Source organism: Falco rusticolus, chromosome 10 (genome assembly GCF_015220075.1).
Source record: "Falco rusticolus isolate bFalRus1 chromosome 10, bFalRus1.pri, whole genome shotgun sequence".
NCBI classification, from domain to species: Eukaryota; Metazoa; Chordata; class Aves; order Falconiformes; family Falconidae; genus Falco; species Falco rusticolus.
Window position 1 is genome coordinate 25,993,067 of NC_051196.1, and position 18,462 is coordinate 26,011,528.

At 33.7% G+C, this 18,462-nt stretch overlaps 1 protein-coding gene across 1 annotated transcript in view; it reads left to right on the plus strand.

The window, feature by feature from the left end:
• The window catches only part of SYCP2 (synaptonemal complex protein 2), a 32,061-nt gene that overhangs the window by 6,688 nt on the left and 6,911 nt on the right, over positions 1–18,462 (plus strand). The window contains exons 11-36 of the mRNA XM_037402682.1: positions 61–113; positions 1,108–1,153; positions 1,394–1,489; positions 1,966–2,026; positions 2,598–2,746; positions 3,644–3,718; positions 4,189–4,332; positions 5,406–5,505; positions 6,712–6,827; positions 7,826–7,898; positions 7,997–8,054; positions 8,803–8,939; positions 9,316–9,410; positions 9,924–10,042; positions 10,827–10,857; positions 11,459–11,523; positions 11,631–11,688; positions 12,366–12,421; positions 12,950–12,998; positions 13,120–13,294; positions 13,683–13,750; positions 15,380–15,556; positions 16,352–16,541; positions 16,853–17,103; positions 17,230–17,400; positions 17,783–17,873. Of these exons, the coding sequence (XP_037258579.1) occupies positions 61–113; positions 1,108–1,153; positions 1,394–1,489; positions 1,966–2,026; positions 2,598–2,746; positions 3,644–3,718; positions 4,189–4,332; positions 5,406–5,505; positions 6,712–6,827; positions 7,826–7,898; positions 7,997–8,054; positions 8,803–8,939; positions 9,316–9,410; positions 9,924–10,042; positions 10,827–10,857; positions 11,459–11,523; positions 11,631–11,688; positions 12,366–12,421; positions 12,950–12,998; positions 13,120–13,294; positions 13,683–13,750; positions 15,380–15,556; positions 16,352–16,541; positions 16,853–17,103; positions 17,230–17,400; positions 17,783–17,873 (2,704 nt within the window). The remainder of the gene's footprint in view (positions 1–60; positions 114–1,107; positions 1,154–1,393; positions 1,490–1,965; positions 2,027–2,597; positions 2,747–3,643; positions 3,719–4,188; positions 4,333–5,405; positions 5,506–6,711; positions 6,828–7,825; positions 7,899–7,996; positions 8,055–8,802; positions 8,940–9,315; positions 9,411–9,923; positions 10,043–10,826; positions 10,858–11,458; positions 11,524–11,630; positions 11,689–12,365; positions 12,422–12,949; positions 12,999–13,119; positions 13,295–13,682; positions 13,751–15,379; positions 15,557–16,351; positions 16,542–16,852; positions 17,104–17,229; positions 17,401–17,782; positions 17,874–18,462) is intronic.

Below are 18,462 nucleotides of genomic sequence, written 5' to 3' on the forward strand. Positions count from 1 at the left end.
ATTTACAGGCAGGTAAACATTCATTTTACAAACCTTTAAGAAATTTTTGTGTTTTAATAGGATTGCAGAAAATTTCTTAACCAGGTGAATGGCATGCTTGGAGACAAAAGAAGGTAAAACTGAATTTTTTTTGAAAGCCAATATATTTTCTTTTTTGGATTTCTTGACCGTTCCTTGGGAGTTACCTTTGTATCATAAAGACTGGTTTTGGGAAACTCTGAATTAAAAGAATACAAGCAAATAAGATGAATATTGCTGTGTTAGGAAGTCAACAACCACATGAAGTTAAGATAGTTTAAAAATATTAAACAGTAAAGAAATTGAGTAATACCATCTTTTGGTACGTTGTCACTAATACTGTCTTCTCTATTAAGATGTTAATTTTTTGTAATTCCCATTATTTGGAAAAAACACAAACATGTTTCAGATTAGTAGATAATTGCTTGAAGAACTGGTCACTAAATAAAGGACATGCATTTGAAAAGATCTTTGAAAATATAAAGTGTTTGCTTCACTTCCTTTAATAAATGTTTGTAAGAAGCCAGTTTTTGTATTCTAGTCAGTTCCACTGGAAAATTTTGAGATGCTCAATAATTGAGTAAACATCATTAACAATAGCTAGTAATCGGTTAGCGTATATTCCTTTATTGATTTAGTGTATTTCCATTGAGATAATCGATGAGAACATCTGGTAGAGAAATGGGACATGAAAAAGAAAAGAAAATACGAGCTTTTTTCTTACGCATATGATCACATGCTCTGCATCTTACTTTTTATGTGTCATGACAGCGAAGAGATTGTATGTCTTTCTGTCAGGTGTATATTCAGCTTGAATACTGTTCTTAAAATACCAGATAAGCTAGATATATGAATGTTGTGACAAGAGGTCTGAGACCGCTGCTTTCATTGTGAGGCTATATACTTTTTCATGGTGTCTCCTTTGGGAAAGAAATGCAGTCAAGTGACTGCTCTTCTGATTGCTCTGATCTCTTGGTCTCTAAAGCACACAAGATTTGTGCTGAAAATACAGTCCAGTCGCTGTGTTCAGATACGAACAATGTATTTACAGCATTTTAGGATACTTGACAAAATACCCTTTTCTTACAGGGTTTTTACATATCCGTGTTTATCAGCAGCTCTTGGTGAATATGAGGTAAGTTTCAGACTTAATCATATCCGCAGATTTTCATTAGTGCAGTTGAAGGATTTCTGCCTTCTAGTAAAGAAAGAATAAGCATCAAGTAAAAAAAAATATCTCTTTTTTTTTTTTTTTTTTCAGGTGTATACAGATCTGCATGTATTCAAAGTTTCTCAGACTAACACAAAGCCTGTTAGCTGGTATAAATCATTGTTCTCAGCTCTTACTCTTTTTATCTTAATGTTTTTGTTTTAGCTACAAATACCAATGGATGAAAATCTTGAAGAATTTTGGATTGATTTTAATGTTGGTAGCAGAAGTATATCGTTCTATGTGGCAGCAGATGATGCAGTAAGCTAATTTTTGTTTGCCATACTAGATTGTTCTGAGGCAGTAGATACACATACTTCCAAGTGTATCAAATTTGTTTCCCCCATCAAAGGTACACATGCAGTTACAGTGTGGAGGGGAAAAAACCTGGATTCGGTGTACATATTTAGATCAAACAATTTCAAAGTAGTGGCTTTCTAATACTGTTTGCAAACAGTTTTAACACATGCACCTGTGAACAAGAAGCCATTTACAAAATTTCAGTTACAGTTGAGTCCCATCTACAAAAATTGTTTAGTTTAATGTCTCTGGCAAAGCTCTTTGAAAATGTTCACTCTTACAAATGGAGCTTCTGTTCATTGTCACTCCTTGTATTGTAACAGAGGATTAAAAAAATTTAAAAATTGTCCTCACTGAATAACTTTTTGACCACTGCACTTCATTTAATTGTAATATAATGCTTTTCTATCTTTAAAAATATGCATTTTTCAAATAAGGATCATCAGTGGGAAACAGTTGTTATACCCGAAGAAGAGGTAGCCCTATACAGCCTTGAAGGTATTGGTGTTCAAAAATGTGACCTTTGTTACACACTAACTTGGATTTTCAAATTGATTAATAGTAAAGTACTGACTCAATTCTCAGCAAAGCAAAATTTCCACTTAAAATATTATAGGTACTGTTTTTATCTGGGCTAAAATTGCATTGCAGTGACATTTGCATTTTAGGCATGCAGGTATGATTTTATTAAAATAATTTTAAAATAATGTCTTGCATCACATTAGAGTTAATTTCAATGCAGAATAAGGCATAAGACAGTGACATTTAATAATGTTCCTTTTAAACTACTTAGAATAGTTTTGTATGTGTCTGTAATTTGTCTGCAGCAATGGTAAATAACCTTCAAAAGAAAATTCCACAGGGCAATATACAGAATAAGTATTTCTAAAAGATTGAATCTTGAATTGTTTCACTAATAAAATTTATTGTAGGATAGAGTGAATTAAATAAAATATATATCTTAATAGCTGAACTGAAGAATGCCAGCAAGTTTCATGTATTTGCAAATATTACATGAGATCTTGCTAAATTGTAGTGAAACTACTTTTCAAATTTTGTTTTTGTCCAGAAAAAGATTCAAAGAAATTATTAACAATAGATCTAAAAAGACCAATGAATGTGGGTAATCAAGAAGGAGATATATTTTTTTTATATTTTGATTATATCTTGGACATCAAAGATGTAACCAGAAAGATTTATGGATTTAGTAAGTGTAAGGTAAGATTTAAACAACTTTCCAAATGGTTTCCAATGGATTCAAAATAAATGTCTCATTGTCACATAAATATTGTTATAGATGTGATTATCAGTATCTGTTTATACCAAATGTTTCTGATTAACATGACTGCTACAGAACAGTATTTATCCCATAATTTATTAAGCTTCAGTAAAGATGCCAAATAAGGATGAGGGGGAACGGCCTTAGGTCGCATCAGGGGAGGTTTAGTTGGCTATTGGGGAAAATGCCTTCACTGCAAGGGTGGCCCAGCACTGAAACAGGCTGCCCAGGGAAGTGGTGGAGTCGCCATCCCTGGATGTATTTAAAAGATGAGTAGATGTGGCACACTGGGACATGGTTTAGTGGTGGGTGTGGCAGTGCTGGGTTAACGGTTGGACTCAATGATCTTAAAGCTCTTTTTCAACATAAATGATTTTGTGATTCTAAGATTTAGAATTAATTGCAACAAAACTAGCTGGAAAAGGATCATCATAGCTTAATGTCAAGTTTTGCATAGCATGTATAATTTTCCAGAAGCACAAGAACTGGATGCTTAGAAATACAGAAGTCTTTCAGAAATGCTTCATTAGCAATACCATTTTGCAGTATGCTTACCGCTCTTACGAATTTACTCATTTAGTAAAAAATTTTTAGCAAGCCATAGCTTATTCCTTCCAGCTTGTAACAAACTGCTTTGCCCTGAACTCTTGACAGACTGAGAAACTCATGAGGAAAAGAACTGCTGTGAGCTTGAAGAATTCATTTTCCCCTCTAACCTGTTTTCAGACACCTGAGATCTGACTCTAAATATTTTTTTCCATTTATTGTGTAGTAATAATAATAAAAAAATATTGAGAAAAGTGTGTATTTTACATAAATGGTTACTCACTTTGTAGGACTTTAGTAAGAAGCAGTCTGCATCAGTTGCCAAAACAACTGTACATGTCATTTTTGATGAAAGCGGATCACAGGTATTTTATTTCAGTATGCCAAGATGGTTGTTTTCTTGATTTATATATTTAGTCTGATTATTAGCTAATTTGTGATCATTCACCATAAAAATAAGGACTTCTAAAATGCCAGTCAGTAAAAATAACTCTAAAACCAGTTAAGTGATCTCTAGTAAGTATGTGTGTATATTGTATATTTGGGAGGACACCAATATTAATATCCAAATCTTAGAATACTTCAGACAGGTGCACACAAGGGAAATTCTTTGATGTGAATTGTGATTTGATAATCCATCCTAACTTATGAAAAATAAGTTAGGTCAGATGCTTTTCAAAGTAAAAGTGTATAAGCTCTGAAGTTTATCAAAATCGAGAGGGGAATGTGTTAGGGTAAAGAAGTTGCGCTCTGTGTGTTCGTATAAATACAAAATATAAAGCATAATAAAATCCAAATATTGTATAAAAATTAAAAAAATCCAAATATTACATAGGTTCTGGTACCAGAAAGTCAGTTGTTGCCACATTTAGAAGAAGAGGAGCAACTCAGTAAGTACAAAATCCAGCAACTTCCTGGAACTTTGAGGACTCCGAAGAAAAATCACATTCAAGAAAAATGCAGAGGTCGTTCCTCCGAGGTAAGTAGGATTATCAAAACAGTAAAATACCAGTCAATTTCAATATTTATCATATTTTATATCATAAAACTTCTGTTATTTTACGGTTGGGATATAATTAATACAGGATTTGTTTTATCACTTGACACTGAGCTGTATAAATGCCTTTGCAAAAAAAATATATCTCATTATTATGTATTTTGAAATTATAACAATGTGACACAAATAAAAATAATTTGTTAATGTTCTTTAGACCATCATGCTCTGAGAATTCTCTTTAAAGAGAAATATTTTCAAGACACGCATATATCTCTTAGGATATGCAAAATTCTAGTGTAGCCTCTGGAGACTTGTTAATGATCAGCAATAGTTATAGCTGTAATTAGAGGCAAGTCATACAGGCTTGGCATTCACAAATACTGATGATTACAAAAAGCATGTGGTTTTCAAGGTGAATCCTGTATTCTGGATTATTCAAATCACAATTTCATGGGACCGCTGCTATGCATAACTGATTCTGTGGTTTAAACTGACAGGAGCCCAGTTCTTTAAGCCTGGTGTTCCTTTTGCCCCACAATCACTCTGAGATTTTAAGTGTATTATGGTTCTGCTAGGGCTAACTGCAGAGATGCTAGGGATGGGGGAAAACATGAAGCAGTGTTGCCATGTCTTCATTGTGCAACAGACACACAGTGCATGTCTTGCTGGCAGTAGTCTAGTAAACCTGTCCCTGAGGTTCTGCTGGTTTATGGCTTATGTGATAGCTTTGCAGAAATTCCTGGGAATCATCTTGGTTACTTGATTGTTAACAAGGGACAGGATTTGTCCATGCTTTATTGAATTAATTTAGAAAACAACAATCACTGATCTCAGTTCAAACTAAATTATATAAAGTATTGTATAATTCAGGTGTTTGGTGAACTTTCTCTAAAAAGGGAGCTGCATAAAAATCATATGCCATTGATGTGTGCAGCAACGGTAACTGACATACCATCAGTAGAATGTATCAAAAGACTTGAAAGTAGATTTTCTAAAATCTTGTGTTGTCATCCTTAAGTCTGTGTATTGTGGTCAAGTTTTTTCTGTTCTTCAAGAGAACTACATCTTGTAAAAGGAAAGTGTCTGAAGCATCTGTGTTTATTCCTGGAACTACAAGATTTTCCACAAGGAGTCCACTGGTATTTGCTAGCATGTGTAAGTTTGCCAGTACTTTCAGGTTAAAAATATGCTATAAATCATCTTTGAAATACAAGCATGAACTGTGATCCTTTGCAGAGCTGGGAATGAAAAGTAGACCTTACAAAATATCTATAGCAGGTGCTTTAAACTTGAAATTTTTAAGCCAGGCCACTTGCTACTGGTCTATAGACAGGATGCAGTGTAGTAGCTGCACATGCATTCCAAACAGCTGAAGGCCACCTATTGTTTTTACTGCTGCTGTCAATCAGCTGTTTGTTCTGGAGCAAGCTGAGAAGTCGTCTAGAAGACCGAAAACACAGGTGTTTTTTCATTGCTTACCTCATACACTCTTGGTTTAAAGAATTCTTAGCAGTTGGTGCTTTAATAGAAGTTGCAGTGGAAAATCAGCTTTCTCCTATGTGTCTGTCACTTGCATTTTACTCTTACCTTGAAACTGCATGTGTTTCTTCAAGGGGCAGTTGATTATATGGCTAGTGAGCGAGGTGGGATCCACTGCAAGGTTGAGTCACAGGTCCAGGGCTATTGATGTTTATGTCAAAAAGTGCTCTTACAGCAAAAAGAACAAGGAAGAGACTTTATCACAAATGGGAGATATCACTTTCCTACTAATAGTCTTACTGTAACAGATATTTAATACTTTTGACAAGGGAGAGATCATAAGACAAAGACCAGTAGAGGCTGGAAAGGCAACTAGTGGCAGAACATGACTTAACAATTTTCTTGCTTTAGCTGTCTCAAGTGCACCAGTATCCTTAGTTATGTATATGCATATATCACATGTAAATTAAGAGTAACAGAGGCTAGAAAAGCATGCATTTTCAGATTACGATGGAAAAAGACAAGAACCTCTGCAAATTCTTTTATTTGGAAATTAACCACACAGTCTATTCCAGCAAAAATACATTAGAGTAAAATCTTCAAATACATGACCATTTTATACCAGAGTCCAGCTATAAAAAGCATCACTTGCCTCCAGATATCCACAGTCTGTGGGCTTATTAACCTCCATGTAACTTAATTGAAATCAATAGAATTATATAAGGTACGTAAGGAGTTGATACAAATACTAGCCAACTTTTTTTAAAGTTCATAGAATAGGTGTGATCATGGGTAGAACTCTTCATATTAATGTCAGAGAAAGCACAGTAATTGTGATAGAAGAAATGGTAGAATTTTAGCATGTTTCTGGTTTGTTTTCAGCCACTCCTTGTAAAGGACGATTTAAATTACCTTTGGAAATGATGAGCTCTGCTGGAAGGTCTAATAATGCAATGAATGAGACCAGAACAAAGAGTTTCTATCAAGAACCTACTGGAGTATGCATGTCATCTGTAGCTAAGTCTCTTACTTAGTTTAACATTAATTTCCATTTTAATTTGTTCCTACTTCATATTTTAAAGAGCTAGAGTTTGGCAGTCAGCAACTCACTTTTAGAAAATAGTGTGTTTTACTTTATTACATAGTGTTTTCTTGTCCTCTGGATTTCAGGTTTAATACATGTAAAGTCAGACTGAACTCTTCCAAAATCAGCTAAATTTGCATTCACTCATCAGTTCTGACCCCAGAGTTAATTCGCTTTTACTAGATACTGCAATTCTTCCTTTGTGTATAATGAGAACAGAGTATGCACAGAATCTTAAATTAATTACACAGTCTTGAAATACTCTTAAAAAAATGTAATACATTCAGCTATATTGTGAAATGTTAACGTCTTCAGGTTATAGTATTTATAGCATTGGTTTTACATATTTTTGATTAGACATTCACTAAAGTCAAATGAAACTACACAGATGTCACTGAACTGCAGTTTGAGTATATGTGGTTTTGCTTCTGTTCCAGTTGTACAAAGACTTCATAGTAACATTTTTATTTTATTTCTGGCTCTAAATGGCTTTCTGGGTCAGATTCCAGCCATACCCTGGCCTATGGGATTCTGAAGCATTTTTTTATATAGCCACATTTTCCAAAAAGGCTTCAACATCTAGAATGTATAGTTTAGAATATTTCAAGTGTTACTTTATAGGAGAATTTTACTTCTTTTGCTTTTACAGATTATAATTGTCAGTGTTACTTATTGTGCATTTTAGAGTGGGCAAAGACATACACTAGACAATGAATTTTGTGAAACAGAACAGAAGAACAGAAATTCAAATATCAGAGATGAGGCAAAACTACCTGAAAAGGTATTGAAATTAGCACTTCTATGAAATAGAAAAATAATCTCATATTTTATTAGGGAAGATACAGGTTTATGAGGTTATACTGTTTATAGTCCTACATAAATATTTTTCTTTTGGGTGTTATCCCGTTGTAGCAAAGGTGTGCTGAAGAAGTTTTAGAAATTACGCAAGAGGCAGAAATTGCAGCCACACAAAAGCAAACTTTAGGCAAGTAATTTTACAAGTGGTGACAGTCCTTACTTTTAAAGTTTTTTTGTCCATTTCTTTTGTAATAATAATTGATATCAAATTAATGTCTCATTTAGATGAAGCGTCAGAGATTGTTCCTGATTCTCAGCCAGCAGGGAGAAGCAGCAAACCTCTGTAAGTATTGGAAGAGAATACTAAGTCACTGTTGTCACTTATATAAAAGAATTATTTTCAAATATTCCCAGAATTTTAATTTTGTTTCATAGTTTCAGAAAATACCAGAGTTTAATTATCTCGCCCTCTGTGAGGGTTGCACTGAGAACTGTTGGCTGTGTAAGTCAGGCCACTTTTATTATGTTGTTTTGGGGGGGGGGTTATTCTGAAATTCATGGCACCAAACCAGTACTCTTACACGTATTTGCTAAGACTGCTTCATGATCAGTACTATTCTGTTGGTATAATCAGAGACTTTAAATTAGTGAATTTGTCTGTGAAAATAGTACCCGTTGACAAGATCAGACTAGGAGTTAAAGTAAGCTTTAATAGTAACAAGGAGAGCAGTTTGTACAGATGACATCAGAAGGTAAAATACAAATGAGATAGGGGTTTACATAAGTGAACGGCACCACAAAAAGTAGTAGGTTTGACACAGCACATAGTTACCTAGGTTCAAGCTTTAATGATGGTCATACGATGCTGTTGCCTTTTTGAAGTTGACCTAAAAATATATGTTGATTCTGAAGGTCTGTCATTTTACGATGTGTTGGTTTGCTGCAGAATGGTAGCAGGCTTAGGTACCAATGTAAAATGCATTAATATCTACAAGATAACACTACTTTCCAATTTTGTGATGCATGTTTATTATAATTAATACTCACTTTCTGCAATTCACTCATAATAAGATGGTATTAACTTTTGTTAGGCTGTCTGGTCTTTTGGAGAGTTCCTTTGATAAAACCAAAACATGGAAAAAGAGAGCATGCTCTGTTCCTGAGAAGAATGTAACAATTGGTGACAAGCAAAAGCTAAATTCATCATTGGCACGTGCATCCCATCCAGGTTATGTTCATACTTTTAACTGCTAGTGTTAAAAAAATTTCAGATTGATTAACCGCTAGTGTTAAAAATTTTTCAGACTAATTTTTTACCTACAGCTGTGCTTTTTTTTTTTCTCCCCTGTATTAGTTTCTATTGTTAGTGAAATAGCTGTGGAAAAAAACACATTTATTCCAGTTTTTGAAGTATCTTTCCCAATAAACAAAGAAATTAAAAAAGAGAAGAAAACCAGGAAAATGTAATTGATACCATGAAGGAAGAAAACTGCAAAGTACTTAGTGGACAGTCAGTGTTAATCATTTGGAACAGAAACTGTTGAGTACAGAAAGGAAGAATATTTGAGCTATTACTGAAACAGCATTTAAAACATTTCTTTCAGCTAGAGTGTCAGAAACATCTTTGACTTACGATTTTACAAAAGAGGAACCTGATGCTCTCTTTAAGGAGGCTGCACATCCAAAACAATCAAAGATGGTGAGAGTTTCTTACCTTCATTTCTTTGACTTGCAATTAAGAGAATTTTTGAATTTTCGGTATTTCGGAATTTGTATTTTACTTTCATTTAGTCACAGACTTACTTTTAATGACTTTTCACTAATACAAAGTGAATTAAGTGTTAGCTTCACTGTTTACTTTTTCAGTGTGACTGATAAAGATGATTTTACTCTGAATTCCTTTCTAAGAATCATATTTAAAAAGAAATAATTCTTAAATAAGCACCAGCTTCTGCTTCTCATACACTTCTTCATTCACTTTTGAATGTTACAGTACACAACCACAGCATTTAAAAAAAAATGTGCTAAACTGATGTTTTGTTGCTTGCTATTTGAACAACGCAAAGGAAAATGGTTTTCAAAGGAATGTGATTAAGTACATCTAGAAGACATTTCATGAAGTTTAGGTGATTGTTGGGAACCTGTAGTTCTGTTTGCAGCTTTGCCCTTCTGTTAAATGGGCTCGAAGTTGAGTCTTAAACTATTTTTATAGAAAGCAAAGTCTGAAGAAATGACAGATGCAGCAAAATCACTGATCAGTAAAATCAGTGACAGATACAAAGGAAAGACTGATGAGAAAAGCAAAGCAGGAGACTCTTTGGGTATTAACAGGTATGATGTGAATATTTACTTTTGTGTTTATTCTTTTTGTGTATGTGTCTGTGATCTGCTCCATCTAGTTATTTCACATCCTGCTTCCATCTGAATCATTTGTTTGCTTCTGATAAACCCTATTGTACAAAAAGCAGAAGACTAGTATTTGAAAAGTTCCAGTAGTTCAACTATAAAAGCTGTTAGAAACTTTATTCGGTGGTCTTCTGCTTATTCACTCACTCACAACAAGTTCTGTGGAGAGAAATTAACTGAGATAGTTCATGGGCACTGCACATGTTGGGCGTCTCCATTATATCATCATAGCTTGGAGGTCAAACTTGGATTCAGATATTAATTTTCTGATTATTTAAAGTTCCTAGTTCTGTTTTTCTGAAAGAGTTGACGGTTAGAGAGTTTAAATTTAACAAATTCTTACATGAGAAATCTTGTCTTACTTTGCTGGACCTGATGGTTGGAGATAGACTTTACATATAATTCCATGCTCTCCCTGAGGGATTGTAACTGGATGACAAAGGACTGGAATAGTTGGGCTATGTCACCTATTAAACCTTTTGGACAGGGACTTGGAAGACATGGAGCAACTGCAGTATAGCAGTGTGATATGGAATGAATTCTTCTAGAGCACAAAAGTGAAAGGGGCTGATCTCTTTTAATCCACTTGGGTTTGTCTTTAAATACCTGAATAAATTTGTTGTGGTTTATAAGGCTTTTATTTACATAAGCAGTATTCTAATGCATATATTGTCATTAGCATTTAACAAAACATATCTTTATTTTTTAGGCCACATTTAAATAAATCCTCTGTCTCTAAGGTAACATTATTGCTTTTGTTGGAATTTTTTTTCATATTGGATATATGTACTTATATGGTGGCAGCTAGTAGATGTAAAGCAAAAATCCACAAATACTGCTGAACATTAAATATCTGTAGATGTTAATGTTAATTATGCATTGATTATATATACTTAAAATACTTTTAATGTATTTACTTATGTGGATATTTTTACAGACAACCATCAGCCAGTGGAACCCAAATTAATTTCTGTTTTCATATTGTATAAATCAGATCTGTTCCCTTTGAACATGGCAATGTTAAATATTTAGAATAAAAATATTACCATAATGAGATTATAGAATCCTTAAATGGGACACAGAAATTAGTCTTAATGTTTGGAGGGAAAAAAATGCTGAAGGTTTTATTGATATCCTTAAAGGATAAATTCCAAAATATTTAGTTTCTGCCAGCTCTTGTCCCCTTTTGCTGTATTGTACTGTTGCTGATCATGTGGAAATCTGAGCAGCTGCTAGGTTTTTTAACATGTTCACAATGAAGAACTTGCGTTTTGAGATGACAGTGTGTATGAATGCATAGTTCAAATTTGACATGTGAGTTAAATTTTTATTTATGTATAGGGAGAAGTTCGGGATAGAAGCCTGAAAAGTACTACTTTTCTTAATGTAACTGCTGGTCATATTGTGTAAGTAGTCAAAACATTTTCAAACAAAATTTCTAATTACCCCTACCTAACTTTGTGAGATGTTCGTTAATTCAGTCACAAAATTGACCTCAATGTCTGTTTGACAGGGATGATGTCTACAACTTTAACATCAGTGTGTTTGATGAGCCTACAATAAAGCTTGGAGTAAGAATATAACTGAAACTGATATGTTACGAACAGAATATAAAGGAGTTCAGTCAACTTAAATTATATCTACTGAAAGTATAGTTAACATCTAAAAATTCAAATTATGTTACTGAACTTGCCATGTAAATGCCTCCATCACTTTCAAATGTATCATACATGCTGTTCTACAGTTCTGGCCGCTTAAAGCTATTACAGTGTTTTCCTGAAGTAAGAATGAAACAGTTGTTAGGAGTATCGTTATTTTTTTAATTTTAATTTTTAAATTATCTTACTATTCTGAAAGCATTATTGCCATCCTTCCAATCCCTATCGTAAAGATATCTTTGCCCAGATGTTTAAGTATAATATCTAGCTAAGGTAAAAGCAAAAGACAACAAAAGATCGTTTTGCTTCTTATGGCTTAGCAGAGCCTGCTGAATTGGTGAAGGTATTGAATGGAAACTCATTTATTAGTTTGAGGTACTGAAAGCTTCGGTCAGTTCCGGTTGGTTTTAGCTATAATCTCTGTTCTTAAATAATGTCTAAGATAGAAATTAATTGTCCAAAGTTAATTGATGAGTACAAAAACTGAGCAAAAAAGCCCCCTAGCTGTTACTGTCTGTTGGCCTGTTTAATTTTGTTCAAATGTATAACAAACGAAAACCTTCATTTGTTTTATTTATTTACATTTTTAGATCCAAGAATTGCACGTTACTGAACTGAGTGTTCGTACAGATCCGAACAAAAAAGGGTAGGGATGTTACATTTTGTTCCAGTCTACTGATTATCAAGAATAGTACTGTCTGCATTCTCCTGCCCAGCATTCCATTATTAAAATCTAGGGAATGTATGCATGATAATACCTTGACTGAGTTGTTTTTTTCAAGCAATAAACATAGCTGCTGTGGTCTCCTAGGCTGTATCATGACTTTCCTTTGGGAAGCTGATAAAAAGAATGTGTTTCAGGAAGAAAACAGCTTTAGTTCTCTTCATGGAATATTATGGGGATATAAACTCCTGAATAGAGTGGGGTAGTTTTTTTTTAATGTTCAGCCTGCAAAGGGATGTATTGTTACTGTGTGTTCTTACCGATCACTAGCAAATAAACACGAGCCTTTAAGGTTTAAGGTGAACAGGTATTTCCAAAATGGGTGTGAAAACAAAAGTAGGTAAGTTTGTTTGAATCCTCAGTTCACATACCACATGAATAGTAGAAAGATTTAAAACAAGTTATTTTTAAATGTGTCATTTAAAGGTGTTTTTTCTTCTTTTAATTAAGGAGTGCAAATGACAGTAAAACTAGCACTGAAGTGACAGGAAGAAAAAAAGTAAGGTTCAGATTTTTGTGGATCAATATACTTTGTCTTCGTGCTTTTAATATCAATACTGTAAGTAACAGGTATATTAAAAGTAAATCAGTAACTTAAGAACTTTTTGGGTTTTTTGTAGACTAGAAACAATCGAAACAAGAAGCATCTCTTTAGTGATGCAGATACAGAATATGGAGGTGATGAGAGCAAGACAGACATTAGTTGGCTACAGGAAGCAAATAAAAAATCTAAAGCCCGGTTAATTGATTACAGTAGAAATAAAAACTTAAAGAAACCAATAAGGACAGGCAAAAGTAAGAATGTTTTTTTTGTACTTAAGAATGTTGCAATAAGTTTGTCCATAGATACTAACTGCACAGCATATAATGTGTTGTGTTGCAGATAAAATCTGGTTTCATTGTCTTATTTCCAAGCATAAAGAATTTTCAGATTAGCTCTAATAATTTATAAAGGTTAACTTTGAAAAAGTATGTATTTTAACGTGTAAAATTATTGGAGGATGAGACAGGCAGGACTTGATTATAAAAGCCTTTGGCATTACAAAATAATGTGCTGAAAGCTGTTTACTGAATCTTTAAATTTGTGGGCATAAAAGTGGTTCTGTGATTTTTCCAGCTAAAAGTCTAAATGTCAACCATTTGAATATTTTGCTGATTTTTCTAACTTTATGTATCGTAACAGCAGATAAATTATCTGAACCTGCTTGCCGTGTGGATAAATGTAAAGGCAAAAATGCAAATAAGGAAAAGGTAAATGTAAAGTTGTGACTAGACTGGTAATACAGTTTCTCTAGTGAGTTAAGATATTTTGAATATGTTTTAAAATAATTTTTCATAAATACATGCTGTTTCTCCATGCTTATTTCAAGATCATTTGTTAATACAGCTGCTTCTTTTCAGGTACTTTATTCTTCTTATGTAGTATTTAGCTAGTGTTTCAGGCATAATACTAGCTGTGAGTTAGAGTGATTATTATACATTTACACTTTTCTAGGTTTTATTACTTAATATTATTGATTATGCCTATTTACTGCTTAATAGCCATCTGCTCCATTGAATATGCCATTAGCTTTTCAGCAAGGGTTTTCATGTGCCTTGTGCTTAACTGAATTTTAATACCTTTGAGGTTATAATTTCTTTAAATGAATATGTGTAACATCATGTAACTGTGAAAACAAAAACGCAATAGATACTCAGAAAGAATAATCATTGCAAAATATTGTAAGCATGTTAGTTGGGAGTATAATAAGTTACAAGACATTATGAACATCAAGGGAAGGGGCTTGTAGATGTTTGTAAGTCACAGTTTAAAAAACAAAACCAAACATAGGAACAAACAAAAAAAGCAAAACGTCAAACAAAACCTAAAAGCTTCCCATGTCCCCTCTAGACTATATTTTTCTCTCTCAGACTATACAAAACTTGTTAATGTTGATAGCTTAAAGCTACATACATGCATTCAATGAAGTCATACATATGAAAATATGATCACCACATGTAGGTATTGATGGTGACGTCTAGTCCATGTAAATCAAAACTGAAGAGGGCTTCAGTTGCCCAACATTTTATCTGTCTACTTACTAAAAAGTGTCCTTTTTCATTAGTGAAATTCCCCAGATCTGCCCAAACACATTCAAAATGCCTGCTTTGAGGCGGTGGGGGTCCAGTACTGCGTAGACTTAGATGGAGAGCATCTAAAGCCCAAGTCGCTAATAGACCTGGTCGTGGAGGTGAGGAAGCTAGCACAGTGTACGTTTTGCATAGAGCACTTTTCAAGAGAGTAGGAGGCAGAAATTCTACTCTTGCCAGCCTCTCCTAGTCTGAGAGGTGCTGCACTTATATTTTACATCCCTTCTAATGTCAGATCCCTGGGGTACTTTCAGTGAGAACATGCTTTGCTCTATTTCTGAAAATTGACTGCTGTGTAGAGAGAGTGGCAGTAGTTATGATGTAGAAAGGGACAGATAGGAAGGAAGCCTAATTCTAGCCTAGTGGTTAAGGTAAGCAGTTCAGAGGTGATGATCAAGGATACTGGTTCCTGCTCACTATGCAGGCTTTTGCTTTTGTTCATTTAAATGTGCACATATTTGGGGGAGCAAGCTTTGGAAATGCACTTTAGCTTTGCTGTAGTTCAAAAATGGCATTGAGTTTGCCTCTTCACTTTTTTTGACTCTTACTTTCCTGACTGCATTGTGTGAAAATTATCTTCCAAAAATGCTTATTAGACTGATGGTTGGACTCTGTGAGCCGGTAAAGTTAAACTTTTATTGGTTTTGAAAGAATGGATTTCAAGTAATTAAACGCAGTTACCTGCCATTTATTCTTACGTATTTATTGATCATTCTGATACAAACTGAAGATGTTTTTATTCCTCCAAAGATAAACAAACGTAAAGAACAGAATCTAAAAACTGATGAAACGATAGAAAAAAACACCAGGCAAAAACTACCTCGAAGAGCAGCATTAGCAAAAAATTACAAAGAGCCTTCCAGTTCAGAGCCAGGGAGTGAATGGGAATTTTCAGCACGCAGGTCTGAGGAGAAATCAAAAGTACAGGTATACAGTTGCACTTTATTCTTCTGCCCACTTCTGCCATATTTTTCAAAATAAACTCTGGTCTACTTTGTACTTAGTACTCCTGAATTTTAGGTGCCCAATATGAGCAAGTTGAAATTATTTTTACTTATTATTTCTAGTAGTGCCTTTTTTAATACTGAGTATTTAGCTGCTTAGAAAATCAGTCCTAAATAATCTTCTCAGTCATAATAGTATTTCAGTTTCTATTTATGAAACTTTTTCTGCTGCAAACAACTATTGTGTCCTTTATCTTAAAAACAGTATTTTGAAAGTGTCTATTAAATGGGAGGTTTTAGTGAGCCAAATTTTGTTCTTTTAGGTAATTGATTTTGATAATGCTATGTCTATTCTGTGTACAATAGAAGATGCTGACTTTGATAGAGGGTATGTCAATACATTTGCTGAATATCCAAATAGTATTTTTAGTAAATGAAGCAATAACACTGAGTGCTAAAACATTTTCCTTCTTTTAGCATAACATTTCAGTGTATATGAATAGGTCTATAAACTTCATTGATGAAATCCTGAAGCATTGGTAATTGCTTCCAAAAGTTAAGAAGTTCAGAAGAATAGAAATTTAGGTGCCGAATTAAACAAATTCAGTGTTTACTGGAACACCTGATACCCTTATGAATTTAATTACTTTTAATGATGTTCCATTTTGAACCTTCTGCTTGTTCAATGGTTCATAAAATTAATGTGCTTTTTCCCTGCATACATATACACTTCTGTATGTTTACAAATAATGGTCCTATAAACTTCGTATTTTAATAGAAGCATATGAATGAGGAAAACAAGGATGATAATCAGCAAAAGAAATTCCAGAATATTGTATCTATGGAGCCAAAGACAGTCGCTAACTATGAACATAAAACATTTATTAAATCAAAGAATTCTGCAGAGCAACAAAAGGAAATTGAAGTGCCTTCATTTGAGAGTCCTGCATCTCTTGAGATAATGAGATGTAGGTATTTTGACTTTGTTTATAGCAATACTGTAGCAAAAGTTGGAGGTTAAATGAGGGTTATCACAGTAGTACAATTTTACATTTATTTCATGCATTTAAAACAAGAGATACATCCCTAAGTGTTAGAATGAATCTGGTGACCACTAAAATAGTACAGTGTGTGCAAAAACTGCCAACACTTAAAGTAAAATTCCACGTATCTGAGACTTGCAAATACTTATGTGTTGGAACTGTTAGCAATATGGGGCTTTCACTTACCTTTTTTGACTCTCGTTCCTCATGCTGACAGTTAAGTAACTGTTTTCTAGGTTCTGAAGGAATATCAGAAGGAGACATTACTCAGGAGCATACTTACAGTGAAGTATCACCTGATCTTCGGGAGTCAACACCAGAAAAAAGGGAAATGTTAAACTTTGAGAAAGGAGTCTCTCCCGATAACTTCTCTCCACAAAAAAATAATATTGAAAGTATATGTCTAAATCAGTCCCCTGAGGTGACTGTTAAAAAGTTAACATTTGGAAATAAAAGTTTATCACCAGTTTTAACTGAAGCATCTTTGGTAAGAACATTGAAGTTACTCTACATGTATTTCAACTAAAATTGTTCCATTCAACTGTCAACTGTTTTATGCTTTTGTATGTCTCCTTTCAATAATGATTTATTTTTTGTTGTTGTTAACGTGTAGCTTAGCTTAGCGACATACAAAACTGTCAGTGGAAAACATGCAAAGGGATCTGTATCTGAACCATGTGATAATAATGAAGATTCAAGTTTCAAGCATTGCTTTTCAGACCTACTTTCTATTAAAGGAAAACTACAAGCTATCACTAAACCTATCACCAAAAGTAAAGAAGAGGTATGTTACTAAATCCTTTGCTTTTCAGAAGAGAGCTGCAGCTTTTCATCTATTTTATCTACTTTACAGATGGTGAGAATTAAGGGAAATACATCTTCCTTAATGTTACACACTAGACAATGTTTACTTGTCTCCTGCTTGGAAAATCCTAGTAGTTAATTTTTAAATATTTGAGATAAATTAGGGAATTATCATATGGATACAAGGAAAGAATTGTATTCCAACAAGATCAGTTATAATTAATATCTTAAATAACAGGGAGTTACTATAGTTGTTTTCATGTACCTAGTTTAATGAAAAGCAACATAAATGTGGATTTCTGGTGAAGACTTCTGAAAGTGCTTTAATCTGGAAGCTCATAAATCAGTGACTTTTCTTTTAGGATTGTGTACCACCATCTCCATTATCCGTTTGCAGTAGAAGTAAAGCACAGACTTGGAGTGAAGAACCTGACGACCCCATACACGAGTCAGGTACAAAGATTTAATTTAAAGCAAAAGACTTTCTATGTGTCTCCATGAAGATTAAGAAAAATGTTTATTTGGCATAAAAATACAGCCCAAGTTTTTAAATCTTGTTTTCTTTTATATATTTTCAGTATTATTCCATTTTTACGCTCTCATCTTCTCTGCTGTTTTAATTATTCCAAAAAAAAAAACCCTGAAAATTTGGCTCCAAAATGCAGTTCCTGTAAAGAGCTAGGTGAAGAACTTTTAAGAGAGTTAGAATACTGGTATTCTATGTATCAGTATATACTGATATTTACTGATACTAGAAAAAAGTAGGGATAGTGGTATTATCAGGAAAAGAGGGCTTAGGATGAGTCTCTTCATTGAATAAGTCTTGCATGTGTCCAAGTTTCGAGTTCCATTGAAATCTTGTTCATGTACATCAAGTTCTTTCTATCTACTGAACACGCCCTCCATAAATGTACTGCTTATTATTTTTTATGTAGTTCTTGAGTTCTATACTCCTAGAGTTTGGATCCAAAGGGTCAATAAACACTTTATCCTCCATGTCATTGCTCTAAGTAATCCTAAAATTAAGCATTGTTTTCATGTT